The sequence below is a fragment of the Pagrus major genome, chromosome 9 (genome assembly GCF_040436345.1).
Source record: "Pagrus major chromosome 9, Pma_NU_1.0".
Classification (NCBI taxonomy): domain Eukaryota; kingdom Metazoa; phylum Chordata; class Actinopteri; order Spariformes; family Sparidae; genus Pagrus; species Pagrus major.
Genome location: NC_133223.1, coordinates 29,997,330 through 30,013,985, shown reverse-complemented (window position 1 = coordinate 30,013,985; position 16,656 = coordinate 29,997,330). Strand labels below are relative to the sequence as shown.

At 41.7% G+C, this 16,656-nt stretch overlaps 1 protein-coding gene across 1 annotated transcript in view; it reads left to right on the top strand.

Annotated features, from left to right (window-relative positions):
- Nucleotides 1-16,656, top strand: part of tns1b (tensin 1b) — a 158,429-nt gene that overhangs the window by 73,021 nt on the left and 68,752 nt on the right. Inside the window, 1 exon segment of the mRNA XM_073473289.1 lies at nucleotides 10,855-10,893. Coding sequence (XP_073329390.1) covers nucleotides 10,855-10,893 — 39 coding nt within the window.

The window sequence follows — 16,656 nt, the reverse complement described above, 5'->3', positions numbered from 1 at the left end:
GTGGTGTGTTAAATGTCAGCACAGGCTCGTCTCAGCTTGTCCAGTTTCCCTCCTCACAACAACACGCTGAGGCACTCCTCATGCAGAGTCGATACAGCCAAAACACAACACTGTCACCACGCAGTCCATTTCATAGCTGTTCTGGAGCTTCCAGTCATATCACATGATGTTCGTCCACAAATGGGAACCCAGCTGCCAGAATAAATGTTGGAAATGTACATGTTAGGTTCAATTTGACTTCTCACAATTCTGTGCTTATGAACTGGTTAGGTTTCTTAACAAAAAGCACTTGGTTAAGGTTAGTAAAGGATCATGTTTTGGCTCTGGAATTGGTTCTGGCACCACAAACACGGCTAGAAATGTCCCCAAGTCTCGTCAAAGAAATATTCAGTGGTTTCACACTTAAAAATACTGAAACGGGCACGAACAGCTGTTAGAACTATCCAGTGGTTTCATTTTTACCAATGCAGACGCGCTGTCTTGAACAGTGATCTCTCGCTTGGTAGCCGTCTGATATCTCATTAAAAATATTAGATGGTTTCACGCTGAAAACATTTCAAACTTCGTCTCGAACAATGGTTAAAACTATCTAGTGGATTCAGGCCGACAAACTTTGAAATGCCATCTTGAACAGTGGTCTCTCACTCTGCAGCCATCTGACATCTATTAAAAATATCAAGCGGTTTCATGCTTTCAAATGTTGACATGCCATCTCTAAAAGTGATCAAAAGTACCCAGTGATTTCGCACTTGCAAATACTGAAACTCTGTCTTGAACAGTGGTCTCTTGCTTTGCAGCCGTCTCATCCTTCATGCAATGTTAACGTGATATGAGGCATTTTAGATGTTTTGATATGATTCATATGAAACTTGTCTGAGGTTTGCAGAAAAGTAAAATGTCAACATTTTTGAACATTACACACGACCCCATGTCTTCTGGGCGACTCCATTTGCTGATGAAGCTCATTTGATATGATTGAAAGGTCCAAACCAGCCACTAAATGGACCCTGTGGTGAGATTGCTTTTGTCAGCTACATCCCATTTCTTTTTGAGCCCAGCGCAGTGATATGAGATTATGGTTGAGACTGTGGTGAATCCTGCCCTCTACAATGTTAACTATTAGTTACCACAATAACTGCGAGAGCCACAATATCATATCATGTGGTCATTTCTCTGTGTGTTTAAGGGTACAGTGGAAGGCATACATCAAAATGTTTCATATTCTTTGGGACGAGTTTCTGACCTGGCAGTCAGTCCTGTGGTTTACGGGTAGAATAAACTTTATAGTCCCTCTCCACTCAAATAATATGTCCTGCTTATTGTTGGACATTTGACCGTAACTGCGCACGTTTCCACCTTCCTCTGCTGAATAGGGGAAGTTTCTCTGTGCTGACCTTAAATCTCAGTTTAACATTTGACATTAAAAACTAGTATAATCACATGATTTAAAACCCCAACAGACTTCTCAGTAGGAGACATCCAGTCATGTCCAGCTGTTAAACTTTTGAAATAAACAATATTTGGATATGTGAGAGAGAAGCAGATGCTTTTTAAAGAATCTCTAATGAGGTAATTGACATTTTATTGTGAAAGAACTATCAGATGCAATTTATTATACCACTAATTTTAACTTAAAACATATGTGAAGAGCATCTTTAGTATTTTCCCTGATGTACACCACTTCCTTTAGCTAGTAACTCCTACAATCTTTTTCCGTTTAAGTCCGTCCTGTCTGACTTGTTCTGTCTGTCCGCGCACACCCGTTCCTAACATCTCCTGTGGGTGAGCAGATGTCCAATGACATCATGTGGAAAAATGTTTTCATCCTAACATTGTCACTAAGAAACAAAATGTGCAGATGCTGTAAGACCATTATTCACTTTTGACAGGGGCTGAAGTTTCCCCCCTGTGTCTTTTCTTTTAGCTAAGCTAAGCTAAACACCTCCGAGACATTTCTTTGTCCTGCACGTGCTGAGATGAATTAGATATTGATCTTCTCATCTGTCTCGGGGTAAGACTGCAAACAAGCACTTTGCCCAAAAATGTTGAGTTGCTTTAGTACAGAGTGGCTTTAAATGGGATTGGCAGTGAAAACACATTAAATCAGTTTGCTTCTCATCAGAAACAGCACAGCAAGAACCAGCTCTTTAAGTAGGACTTTCATTAGTGATGGAAAAAGTAAGTCATACTTGAGTAAAAGTAAAGATATCATGTTAAAATATTAGTTTGGTAAAGGTAATATGAATAGTACTTGAGTAAAAGTCTGATATTAAATGTACTTAAGTATCAAAAGTCATTTTCTTGCAATATATATCAAAAGTACAAATACATATATCAGGCTCTGATGTAGCATGTAATCTGTAACTAGTAACTAGTAGTGTAGTAATGTAGTAGATTGGATGTATAAAGAAGCAGAAAAAGGAAAAAACACCTCGAAATTGTACAGAACTTGAGTAATTGTACTTAGTTACATTCCATCAGTGGAAACAAACAAGTTCTTAGTGTAACTTGGATGATTACAAAACACTTCTTTTAACCTGGAAAGTAACTAAGTACATTTACTCTGTACAGTTACACATTCAAGGTGCTTTACTTACTTACTTTATGCTACTTTCCACTTTTACTCCACTACATCTCAGTAGTAATTTTATATTCGAGTAAAAGCCTGAAAGTATCTGATGGTAAATGTACTTAAGTATCAAAAGTACAAGTAAAAAAAAACAAGTATTTACATGTATGTATATACTGTTTACTACTATTACTATGTAATCTGCAAAGTAACTAGTAACTAAAGTTAGTAGTAAAAAGTACAATATTTGCCTTTAAAATGTAGCAGAATGGAAGTAAAAAAGTAACAGAAAATAGAAATACTCAAGTACAAGTACCTCAAAATGTACTTAGTTACATTCCATCAGTGACTTTAACTGTGGATGTCAGAGGGCGTTCATCCCCCCTGAACCCTGCTCCTTCACGGCTGCCGTCTCCACCCTCTCCACCCTCCTCCTCGTCCTCCACCGCTTGGCGCGGTGCCAGACAGTGAGAGCCATGCCGAATGTGTAAATTAGCGTGCTGGTAAATACGGGCTCTGAGCTGAAAGCGCCTGGGAAGGGAACGTGACCCCCGCTGTAACTCTGGAACAAAAGAAACAAGCCGTAGCTTCTCCCCTCTCCACGCCAGTCAGTCCTGTCCAACAAAGACCGGGTGAGAATGAACAGGCGCTCCGGGTCGGCAGAGGGGCCGCCTGAGTCCCGGCCGTGGAGAAGAAACATGGCAGGGACATACAGAGGCTGTCGGATCCCTCTGAGGCTCACACACAGGCTGAATTACATAATGTTCTTTATTATGTTTATTATCTTCATATTAGTTTAATCTTGTACAGTTTTATCTCTGCTTGGTTATTTGCTGCTGCAGTGACGTTGATCTTAATCTTTATAAAGTATATGCAGGCTTGCTCCTTGACGCTTTCATTAACAGTATCCTCACATTAAAGGGACAGTTCACCCCAAAATTTACAACACATATTTTATCTTCTTACCTGTAGAGCAAATTAACCATCTACATCGTTTTGTTGAGATATCAGCAATATAGATCTCTGGCTTCCTCAAAATATAATGGAACTACGCGGCACTCAGCTTGTGGTGCTCAAAGCGCCACAATAATACATTTTCTAAAAACTCAACAGCAATGTCTCTATTCAGATTATCATGACCCTGGTTACTCAAGATAATCACCAGTGCTTGACCGCGCAACAGAAAATGTGCCCCCAGGTTGCACGCTTCCTTCTCCGCGATGATCCGTAGAGAAAAAAGTTCCTAGATCTTGAGTAACATGGCCATGATTTCTGGACACAGTCATTGCGGTTGATATTTTTTAAATGAAAATGGCTGGCTAACTTTACTAACTAAGCTGTCACAATCACGACCCTTCAGTCCATGAGTAGATGCATGTTTCCTTCTGCGTGGTGATACGGTTGGCTGAAAAAACGTTCCTACGTGAAACTGCTCACAACAGATCTTCTGTGGATTGATTGAGTGATGCGGTTATGATTGCTGGAGAGAGAAATTGCTGTTCGATTTTTTTTAAATTTAATTTTTTGGGAGTGCAGTCTGGTTCCATTATATTTGAGCGAAGGCAGACATCTCCAAAACTCTGCAACTCACACCAAAACAATTTAGATGGAAAGGGAAAATATGTATTCTTGATTTTGGGGTGAACTGTCCCTTTTAAAGAAGCAGAAACCAGTTGATGTTGGGTTTTTTTTCATCAAAATAGCTGCAGATTAATTTTTTGTTGATTGACTAATTGATTAATGTGCTAATCGATGCTGCTCTATGAAATAATAAGACTCACAGGACTTTTTGTATATGCACAAAGACACAAAACAAGAAACAGACGCACATGCCCTCATTCCTCAAGCCTTCCTTCTGCTCTGAAACATCAATCAGCAGCGGTGAGACAAGTAACAGTGTTTGGAGGCTGCTGCTCTGTCTTGTGCATGTCCTACAGTCCAATCTGCTCAATAAATCTGACATTTTCCACAACTTTCCCTGGAGGAAAAACAGAGGCCGTAACTTTAAGTGAGACGGAGACAGACAGGAGAAAATATCTGAACAAAATGAAATGTACGGAGGCAGAAAGAGACAATGTTCACAAAATGAGAGATTCCCGCAAATGATCTTCCCGTCGATAGAACAAAATAGTCATAAATCAGTGATAACACATCGAGATAAGGCATGGGCGCTTGGACCAGAGCTCTCCCATCATTCCTCTGTGCTTTGATAACATCCCAATAAGTCCATACGGAGCGGCTCTCTGGCACACTCCACCATCACGGCGGCAGAGAGGCCTTCTGTTACTGGTTACGGCTCACAAATTGAATTTGCACACTGAATAGTTCTGCTGGGATGTGCCAGATGCAAGGAGCTGGATAAACATAAAAGCACTCAGGGCAGCCGTGTGTTTATATGCCAGCTCGGAGGGAAAGGTTTTCTTTTTTAGCTGCAGCGTACGTTCCCCACGCTCTTTTCCACGGTGGAAACCAGCTAACCTGCGTGGCAATCGTTTCAGCTGGAATGTGCTTCTCTCTGCAGCGATTTATCACTCCGCCGTTTGATTTTCCTGCATTAACTTTGAGAGTTATACACGTAAACATAGCAGGGATTTCACTGCAGCTTGTTTACTCAAATAATGAATCAATTCATCATTTATTTAAGGCTCTATACCGGTCCCGTCATTAGCGAAGGTCATTATCATATTCAGACCCGAGAGACTTGCATAATTCGACGGTTCTGGAGTGTGTCAGGAAGCTGACTGCATGTGAACGCCGTCCGACGAGCCCGAGTCGTCTGACATGGACTTTTGTCTGCAGGAAATGGGCCCTTGTTTACTGCCGTTAACACAAGCATGTACGGAATGCAACAACACAATTAGTCTTTATTATATTACACTCATTTGAATACTCCCGATAGCATCAACACACACTCGGGCCAGGCCTCCTCCCCACGCACAGCACAGCACGGACAAAGGCTGCGTGTAGGTTTTCATCTCGATTCAGACGGGATTCAGAAGCCTGACGCTGGATGCAGTAATCCATTGAATTACTTTCCATTAAAATGACTTTAATTCATGTAATCAGTTGTTTCCATGTTTGATCCAGATGTAAAAATATTCATTTTTCATTGGTTTGTCCCGGTGTTGTCTCATGAAAGCTTGACTGCACTTTCACATATCTCACGTGAGTATTGCTTAAAAAAAAGTAACATATCCTTTTAATTGATATATTCATGGAGGATATAAATGGCAAGATCAAGAATCTATAAACACACTCGGAGCTCTGTGAGTCTAAACTTAGAAACCAACCCTGCATCATAACACACCATGTAATAGACCCACTGGTCCACCATGTCACTGTCATGTTGGCCTCGCCCAACCGTGAAAACACCACGCTCTCATTCTGCGATCAAGTTCACAATAATAATCACACAACATCCAGTTACATGTTCAAAATAAAGGCACCAAAACAACCCACCTCTGTGATAGTCTTTGTAGTGGAATATCTGGCAAATTATGTATACTTTGTTTGTGCACCTGCAACTATCGTCCCCTTCTGGTACTGAACCTTCAGACTGAGTGGGTCCGCTGGTCTATCAGACACGTGTGTGGCGTGAGGCTTAACGGTCATTCTCTATCTTAGTTTAGTGTGGTAGCATGCTAATATTTCCTAATTCAAACACTAAGTACAGCTAGTTTTGTGTTTTTTTTCTAGCCATAAACCAAAATGTCATGAAATAGAAATTTTGACCTCATGATGGAGCGAGATGAAAAGTAATGGGATAATCAAAGTAACATTAATCAATTAGTCATGAATATAATCGGCAGATTAGTTGATAACAAAAATGTATTTTAAAATAATTAGCTGAAGCAACAATCCATCCAATAGTTGTTGAGACATTTAACTCACAACAACGAATGTAAACCTCATGGTAAAGCTTGAGGAAAAGTCGCCGTGCATATCCGTACTAACTTTCATGGCAATCTATCAGATACATGTTGAGACGTTTCAGTCTGGACTGCGCTTCTAGCATTGATAAACATCATGTCTTGACAACTATCTGTTTGGCTGGAAGCATGTAAGCATTGCCTCTTCTCTCCGCGCTGTCCTTTTTTGTCAGGAGCATATTTCACCCAGTGGTTTCCCACTCCTTGACCTGCGGCTAGCCCCACTGCTAAATGTTTGCCTGCACCTTCAGATAAATATTCCCAGTGGTTTCTGGGAGATCTTGGCTGTGACTGCTCTACCAGACTACAAGTTCCACTCCAGAAGAAGGGTTAAGAGGCAACTACACAGCATGAGGGAGAATGTGAGCTATCCTGGCGTGGGCAGACTACCTACAGTGCCCCGTCCATCTGACCTTTACGTCAGAGGCTTTATTACACTGGCGACACTGGCTAACTTGGCATTCATGTCGTCTCAAACAGTTAACTCTGTTTAGCACAAATCATGAGTATGAATTTTATTAGACGTGACATTCAACTAAATGTCAGTTGCCGTAGCCTGTTTGATGTTTGGAGAGGAGACTTGTTCATGAAGTGGCTCTTTGTCTGATGTTTTGCCCTCTTGTTTTGCTGGCACAGTGTCTCCAGAATGTCACATTACAAGATTAAATTTCACATTAATGCCTCACAGACACATTATCTGATGGCTGAATCTTTGAAGGAAAGGTCTCAGTCAAAGTAGAGTATGTTGTATTCATCTAGACGGCTTCAGACTGACTTTTTACGTGGTTTGATTTCAGGATCCTCCAAAAACTTGACTGTAACTTGGCCTCTGGCGTGCATGGTCAGTGTTTTCCTGCCTGCAGGTGGACTGTCTGTCAACAGCTTGCAGGGCAGAGGCAGCGTCAGGTGGAAACACTGACCAGGCCTGAGGAGCCGGAGCAGAGGTGGAGGCACCTGAAGGAGCAGGGCCTCTGAGAAAGGAACGGCATGTCGCTGTGCGTGGAGCGATAAGGATGGTGGAGGAGGAAGGGGGGGCTGTGGGAGGGTTGGAATAACTTGTAATGGAGGTGATTCGAGCCAGACCGAGATACAGTATCCTGTCAACTCCAGACAGCCGTCACCATGCCAGACGAATTCTCAAAAAACAGAGACACATTCCTCTGGGATACCATCACTCAAGTCGTACAGACGACAAGGTGTTGGGCAACTGTGACAGACAGCAGTCACAGAGGAACATGTTGATCCCAAGAAATATGGAAAAAAGATTGTGTTGATTCCTCGTATGGAATTTAGGCACATATCAGTGTATCAGCCGCTAAAAGGAACGAAAACATGAGATCTGATAAAGGTCATTTCCTGTTTAGAGACAACATTCCTGTATTCCACATTGGGGAGCGGCTATAAAAGAGATGAAGAAAACTCTAATGACCCAAGGTGACTCACACATCCTCCACTTTATGAATCTAATCACCCATCCTAACAGCGCAGTGGCAGTCATCCAGTGGTCGTTTAGTTTGGTAGATTGTCCAACGTCCTGCAACTCAAAAGTACAGGAGATTGTTTATCCAATCAAATAATGCCTTAACCGTACCATAGCGGCTGTGAGGGGCTTTGTAGCTTCAGATTTCTCGGTTGGGGCTTGAATTAGAGCCTGATCGATGAATTAGCCGTGCTAATATGTAGGGCGATATAACCTTATTATACCATATATATTAGAGCCCGACTGGTGCTCGACATTTGGGGCCAATGCCGATACCGACATCAGGGAGCTAAAAAACGCTACAGACAGCACCTCTTTTAGCCACACCTAAAACATATGTCTGTTTAAGTGTACACTTTGTTTTGAACATTTTAAATGCTTTACATTGACCAAAACAGCTGATCTGCGGCGTGATACAGTGAGGGGCAGGCACGGCTGTGTTTGTGCGTGGGAATATGAATGTTATGTGGTTGAGGGAATGTAGTGCCAAAGGAAAACTGTCTGAGGGCAATGTAAAGAGCCAAAAATGTTCAAAATATAGCATGCACTTAAATGGATATATATGTTTTTAGGTGGCTAAGATACGTCTTGTCATTGCATCTAATGGTAATGTTTGAAACGATATCTACTATCTAGGGCAGCATTATATGGTAAAAACAAATCATATTACACTTGCAATATGATAATTTTCTTTTTCACTGAAGACAAGAATACTTAAATCATGATGATGTGACATTTGGCGAAGTCTGAACCAAACAAACATGTCTTTCTGCATCTGGAGACCAAGATTTGCAGGCCAGGACATCTCTGCGGCACTACAGTATTTGATTATAATTCTGTTTGTCACACAATGTGCTTTGCAGCTTCTGGGATTTGAGTATTGCCCTACTAATAGCAGAACATGGCTGTGATGTGTTACGTATGTGTGCAGCTCAGCCTGATTACAAGTTTAATGAAAGGCAAAAAGGCGAAAACCTCAAGACGTGTTCACGGGGGCCAGCATTGGATTTTATTTTTGCGGGCAGACGGGGGAATGTGCCTCCTTCAACAGTAACACAAAGCAGACCCCAACAGAGCAGAGGGCTTGTGTTCAAGCAATGACACAATTAGTCCTGGATAAGGAGAGCGGTGGAGCAGTGGCAAAGATGAAAGGTGCTGTCAGAGGTCAACAGTCGTGATAACCCCGAGGCCTAATCTCTCAAAGCTAAAACAGACACAGTGGTGTGATGGTAATAAAAAAAGGATGAAGGATACAAACAAGTCAAAGCCTACTGGAACCGTGAAGCGGTCCTGTGCTGTGTTTGTCAGCTGTCTTCATGGCTAACCAGTGAAAAGTTTGTGGAGATTTTTTCTCGTGTGCAGCATCAGAAAAATGATGGTGAAACGGCAACAAAGTGACAGAATACAGATGTGCACAGGAAGGAAACATCAGTGGTGACATCCTGTTTGTCCTCAGCCTCATCAAGCTGGCATCTTTTTCTGGAGGCTCTTCATTTGAATCTTCTGTTTGAGGCCATTATCATTATGTTCTTCCTGTTTACTGGCCTCAGTCCTCATGCTCCTGCTCCGAGCTCGCCGGATGATGGTGGAAACTGTCGAATGGTAATCGGATTAGGCCGGCCACTTGACAGATCATGAGTTCTGTTGGAGCGGTCCCACCACTGACCAACATCTCTTGATTCAACAACAAGATCTTACAGCATCAGAGTTCTAGTTTGAGATATGAACAATTAATTTCTTTAAGCAGGTTATTGTTGTGCTGACACGTTGTCTTTAAACTTGATGTGGTCATTGTTGTGGAAATGGTTTACCGGTGCAATTCTGAACTGCAACTTCTGATGGAAATACTACATACAGTAAGAACATCATCGTATTTAAAGCTGCCTTAATTGATTTTTGGCCACTTGGGGGCAGCATAACAATCTGTTGTAGCATATACCAGTTACCTATTTTTAGCTGATTCATAGCAATTAGCATCATGCTCTTCAGCTGCCAAATGCTGTTTGGTTCTGGGTCGGTTTTGTACACTGGAGCCACGTTTGTAGCACAGAAACTTTCCCCAGTGAACTAGGAACCTTTGGAGGAGTTCAGAAGGCCTTTATTCGGGACTGGGGTCTAAATTAAGTTCTGTGGACTTTATTCTATCACCCAAAAAGTTCTCAGTCCTGAAAAAAGGCCTGCTCAAGGGGTGGTACTTTCCTAAAGTACAGGAACTTTGGGGGTGGGACTTGCAGCACTGAAAATTAAAAATAAGTCGTGAGTACTTGCGTCATTTCAGCCACCATTTTTTTTGCTCCTTGTGCTTCGACACATCAACATGCAGTTACAGAAGAAAGCATATTATCGCAATTATTATCATTAAAAGTTGTCATTGTTATTGTTTGTTTGTGCGCCAAAATTTGTGTGTAAAAACGGCCATCGCTTTTTCATACGTTAGAGGACCTAAGGTACCTAGTGTACCTTATCTTAGTGGGTTTTTAGATCACAATGGAAAATCAGTCAACAACAGGGTGAAGGAACCTCTTAGATGAGTGTGATGAGCTGAAACAATGAGCTGAAAGATGCTAAAACGCTTCATAGAGCTGAAAGGAACTGCAGAGTTGTGTGATGATTCTCTGTGGGTTTGTGGAAGTGAGCCCTTTTGCATAACAGTAATCTTTTACATTATTGATTAGTGCAGCTTTAAGTCTAATGAATGTTCTGGTTTGCATGTGCACGTGGCTTCGCTTTAAAGATATGAAGCCATAAAGCCTAAATTAAATGCAATCAATGCAGGAATTTTACCAGTCAATCGTTATTTAATTATGTGCTTGTTGGTGATAACATCACTGCATATAGGCCACAACATGACTAACCAGTTCTATTTTTGCTTCTAGGTGTCTTCATCTTGTGTTCCAGCAACCAACTATGAGCTGGTAAGTAGCACTTTTTTTCATTTTAAGTAATTGCTTCCATGCTGTATGCACTCAGCAGGAATCACTGGGCCCTTCGTGCTGCAGAATTATTGCAAACAGGGTTGGAAAGTAACAGCCTCTATCAGCTCCACTAACAAGGCCGTTACTATTGCAGATAATGAGCCATTATCTGCAGCCCCCCTGAGACAAACTTGCGATTTGGGGCTGTATAAATAAACCAGACTTTACATGACCTGACCATTGTTTGGCAGCTGTGTATCTGTCCTGATAAATCTGTAAAAAAAGCGATTCTGAAGCTTTGGGTCCGTTGGTTGCTGAGGCACAAGAAGTCATCCAGATAAGAAAGGAAAATATAAGACTGCGTCCTTGAATCTGCTATATCATGATGACGTCTTTCCGTGGTTAAAATAACACTGAACAAAGCAGGACGTAGTCTGAGTATGAAGTGATTTTGCAAGGGCAATAAAAAATATGCTTGCTCTGTTGCCTTATTTGGTATTGGCATTAGAAGCCGTGTCAGACTTGGAGATTATTCACTCGCTCTCTTTCTCATATGTTGTGTGTTTAAATGGTTTTGGGTGCTTGTCAAACCAAAGCAAATATCCCCTGCACTTTTCTGCGCTCGCAGAGAAAATACTTCTCGAAATGTCTTGTTTTTCTTTCATAACGGCTGCAGTAATCAAGCAGGAACATGTTATTATCCTCTGCAGATGCTTTTGCACTAGATGCTTTCTACATGAACACATCTGTTTAAGATGTGCAGCCGTTACGGGCTCAGCTCTCTTGGCATTTTAAAAAGGCTGCTCTCGACCTGAGCTCATTGCTTTCTGAGAAGAACACCTTTGGACACTTAGTGCAAAAATTCACCACAAATGTACCCTCACACTATCTGTTGGCTTCAATATGACGTAAACATACACCTGTTTAACTGAACTTTCAGTCTGTTCATGCTGCAGCGTCTCAGCTGACAGCTCTGACAGTCTCCTCTGATGTCAAGCAACTTCAAGTTGCAATTTAATTTTTAAGTATAGTGATGCAATTTCATTTAGTACATTTACTTAACTCCTTTAATTAAGTACAGTTTTGATATGCTTGTATTTTACTTGAGTATATCCTTTTTTCATGCCTCCGTGCCAGAGATAGCCATGACCGGAAGCATTATGTTTTCCATCCGTCCATCCCATTCTTGTGAACGCCTTGAGGGAATTTCTTTAAATTTGTAAGAAATGTCCACTTGGACTCAAGGATGAAGTGATTAGATTTGGGTTCATTCTCTATGCTTGACTCAAACTGTTAACCAACACACAGTAGTTCTTTTGATGTCTGTTTTCGGTTTATAAGCTGTAGTTTTGCGGGTAAACACACCGGCCTCTTCAGCGTCTCTCCCGGTCTCCTGCTGCTCCTTTGGGGTCATTCATCCTCTGGCGCTACTCTTCACTGAGCGTCTCTGTAGAGCAGACAGGTGGACTTTAGCGTGGGCTGAGCTGCCACTGCTCCGCCACCCGGCCTGTCAGCTCTACCAAACGAGCCCAGAGACACCACAGCTGCGACAGCCAGCTGTGGTGTGGTGGTGTGTTTACTGGGGCAACTACGGCTCGCGGTCCACTACATCAACTACACCAGACAGCTACTGAACATACAGTTAGGCAATAACAATGTGTCAGTTATGCTGACAGATATTTTCATGGCCCTGGTAGTCCACTGGACAAGAGGGAGGAGATCAGTGGGACCAGCGCCCACAGCCGATTTCCTGTTCTTGGCTTATTCCAGTTGTTCCACCGTAACCTGGGGATAGCAACCGGGGAAAACAATGCCTCTTCTTGTTTTTGTTGCGGCGGACTTGATTTCTGTTTTGCCATAATTTAACCTTTGTTTTTGCGTGAAGAATTGAGCCCAGTTGCAGAGCCAACAGCACAGTAAAAACAAGGTTTATAGAGGACTAAATCTTTACAGGGATGGTGTCATTTCTCTGCAGCCATTACACTGTGACATCAGTATTTACTTCTGAATCATAAGTTATAGCAAAAAATGTGTCTATTGTAAGTTTAATTACATTTACTGACACAAAATGTATTTTAATACTTCAGTACATTTGACAGGAGTTACTTGAAAGACTTTTACTATTTTTCATATGAGTGACTTTTACTTTTCACTTTAACACAATATCTTTAAGACTTCTGGATACTTTTTACAACTGTTAAGAGTGTGACTGCATTGTTCACAATACTGCAGAGGAACATTAATAGGCAGATCTATAATGATCTGTTTTTAAGCACCACATTTACAGTCAGACACAATAAAGGCAAATATATGTAAGTGTAGCTGATCAATCACAGAATATAAAATATTTTTGTTCCTCCTCAACAGTAATCTGTTTAAAAGCATGAAAACAGGCTGAAGGAAATAGAAGCTTCAAGCCATCGCACTGCATTTAATCTCCTTTTTCCTGCAGCTTGCCAACAGGAGCCTCCCTAGAGGCCTTTGTGCTGCATTAAAGGTGCTGATTGCTCCCATAAACGCTGACGAGCCGAGGTGTTAAACATTTGTTGATGCACTTTTACTACAGAGGAGACTGGAGGCAGACAAAATAAGAAAATATCTCTGGCTTTCAGGATTTCGGGTATCATATAAACACAGATAGATGTTCAAACTGGTCATTGGAAAAATATGAAGCAGGAAGTAACTGCTGTTTATATCGGTGCATATTACATAGATGAGTACATCATTCTACTTCTGCATACAGTATGTGTCACCTGCCCCTGAATGACAGGAAGTGGATGATGCTGTTTGTGTTTGCGTGTGGATGTGCAGGCGTGCAGTACTCCAGCCTGAGGTGTGTGTGTGTGCATGTGTGTGTGTGTGTGTGTGTGTGAGCTGTCTTCAGCCCCTTGTTTGGTGAATTCCTTTAGTCGCGGCCAGACGGTGACATGATTTACTGCCTCACTCAGGTGCAGACTGATTGCAATATCGACCATATATTAACTTAGTCGGAGAAAAATGTTGGAAAGACGGAGAATCCAGACATTCCACTGAGATGGGACGAGCTACAAAATATACAAGTTTATTACCCGGCGATAATTCTCCAGAAAGACTCGAATGAAAATCTGATATTTTCATGCAGCTGTTTCTCAGCAGCAGCTGCTACTATTATCAGACTTAGATAAACGAAAGTTAAATAAACAAATGTGAATATTTATTGTATTTGTAAAGGTGCTCAAAATCTAAATAACTAAACATCTTTTTGGCTTTGATAAAATCAAACACAGCTGACTTAATCTCAGGACCATTTAATAGGTGTTGTGGGACCTTATCTCACATGCTTTTTTGGGGCACTTCAGGGACTTGTTATCTGCTTGAAGTGGAATTCCACTATTTTTATACAGAAATTGCCGACATGTGTTAGCGAGTACTACTGCGTAGATGGAAAAAGTGCGATAAAGTCTTTTGTGGCTCCAGAAAAGAGCTGTGAGAAGTCTGATACGTTGACTCAAGTGATGTCACGTGAGTCAACTTTGGCTTGGGCAGAAATCTACAAGTTTGAAGAGAATCCCTGACCAGCAAAGGCAAGCAATCAGAGGCAGAGTAGGGAGGGGCTTGGCTAGAAAAGCAGTGGGATCCATAATAACGGCTCCAGGTTACATTAGTCGCTACTCGCACAACGCACCTAAATCTCTGAACATTTTCAGGAAAGGTTTTGAAAAAGACGAGTAGTGTGGACCAGAAAAGACGATGCCTTGTTGCTGCTGCATTGATTTTGTCCATCGTGAATCCATCAGTTACGGAAGTGCAATCTTAAATTTGTAGCTAATGTTATAAAAGTTGTGATTGAATTTTCCCTCTTGACGTTGGAAACAGAAGCAGAAACAAATCAGCGTCACCACAGGGTCCATATGGTTGTCATCGCACGCAAACCATCTTCCAGAGTTGACAGAGATTCCATTTTCTGAGCACTTCAAGAGCTTCTTGTCCATTTTGGCTTGAAATCAAACATGTTCGACAGTGAGGTCGAGACTCTGCTCAAGCTAGATGAGCTGTCATGACGAGCACAAGCTTGAATTCGGTGCTGACTCAGAAATTTGCCTGACAGACAACTTCTAATAAATGTCATGTAGTGTAGCAGAGTCGTGTTAGCAGACTCACAGATATGAACTGAGCTGAATAGATGCAAATAATAGCATAGCAATTATTTTAACTCTACTCGGTAGTCACTCTGTGGATTCATGTATTCAATAATGACAGAAATAAAACACTGGAATCCCAACTGCACTAAAATGTTGTAGTAAAATGTGTGTAATTGTGAAACTAGTGGCCTCATAGACCTGATTTAAATATAGTAACCCACTGGTTACTCACCGGGGATCTTCCAGAGTGAATTTGGAACAAATGAAACAGCCCACTGTGGGAAGGTGCCAACTGGCAGCCCGTTTATTGTAACTGATGATGTGTGGTTGGCTGATACCCGGCAACAGAGATGATGACAGAAGTGAATACCCCCAACCGGACCCCCGCACTTGGACGTGCTGTAGAGCATGCTGGGAGCATTCCTCAGATGTGCCCTCATGTCGAGGCATCTCTGCCAGGAATACGTTTTTATTTTGCTCAAACACAAAGAGCCCGAACGAGGATGGATGGAGGGAGAGCGAGAAAGAGATGTTAGGGGATTGTGGTGAGGTAGACTGCACACCTGAACACATGCACACACATAAATAAAGCATGCGCTCACAAGCAAAGATATGCACACACACACACACTCAGAAAACCATAAACCAATCACACCTACGTCATCCAGCTTCTCTTTTTTATAGGTCTGCTGTAGTGGGGGAACGGGGCCAGGACATTGCTGAGTAATGAGTAACTGCGGGGCAAAGATGGTCTAGATGTGGTCCAATTAGCGCTGTGTTTAGAACCACACATATTTCCCTGATGTGTCCTGTATTACGCTCTGTATACAAGCAGCGAGCAGGCATCCTGTAACCATATACAGAATGAGCCCACTCCCCTGGGAATGCACAAACTACACCATAAAATATACATGTTTAGAGGCAGGAGTCGTATGTTAGTGTTTCTGAAGTGAGCTACGTGATAATCCAGAGTTATCAGGTCTGTTTAGATTATATAAGACCTGCTGTAAGAGTGCTTACTCTGCAGGCAGCCACTTCAGCTGAGATGGAGGGACGATAGATAAAGAACTGATTGATGGCTTTAACATAGTAGTTAAAGGAACAGTTCACCCAAAAATGAAAATTCAGTCATTATCTGCTCAGCCTCATGCTGATGGAAAGTCAGGTGAAGTTTCGCTGTCCTCAAAACATTTCTGGAGCTTCACAGCAAAACAGCGTTTCAGCAACGGAAGTACGGAAGAGCTTGACTGTGCATCGAGGGTTTAAATGATGTCTTTTCAAATCAATTTGGGATCTTGGAGCTTCCAGAGACTTGGAATACGCCGGTTGATTTCTGGCTGTTAAGCTCCAGAAATGTTTTGTGGACTTTATTTTTTGGGTGAACTGTTCCTTTAATTTCATGCATTTTTCTGTCTTGTTTGACACAATTTATGATCTAAATAAAAGTGTTAAGCTACTGCCAACCTTTTACTCCTCCATTAATAGACAAGGCTTTTATCACACAATATTTTTTCACCATGATTTCTTATGCAAGGAAACCATTTTCAACACTTCTATATGAAGCGCTATCGAATAGAGTTTATAAAAATAAGTTTACTCATTTCCCTCCCAGGAAACACAAGGAAACCTCATTGTTCATTTT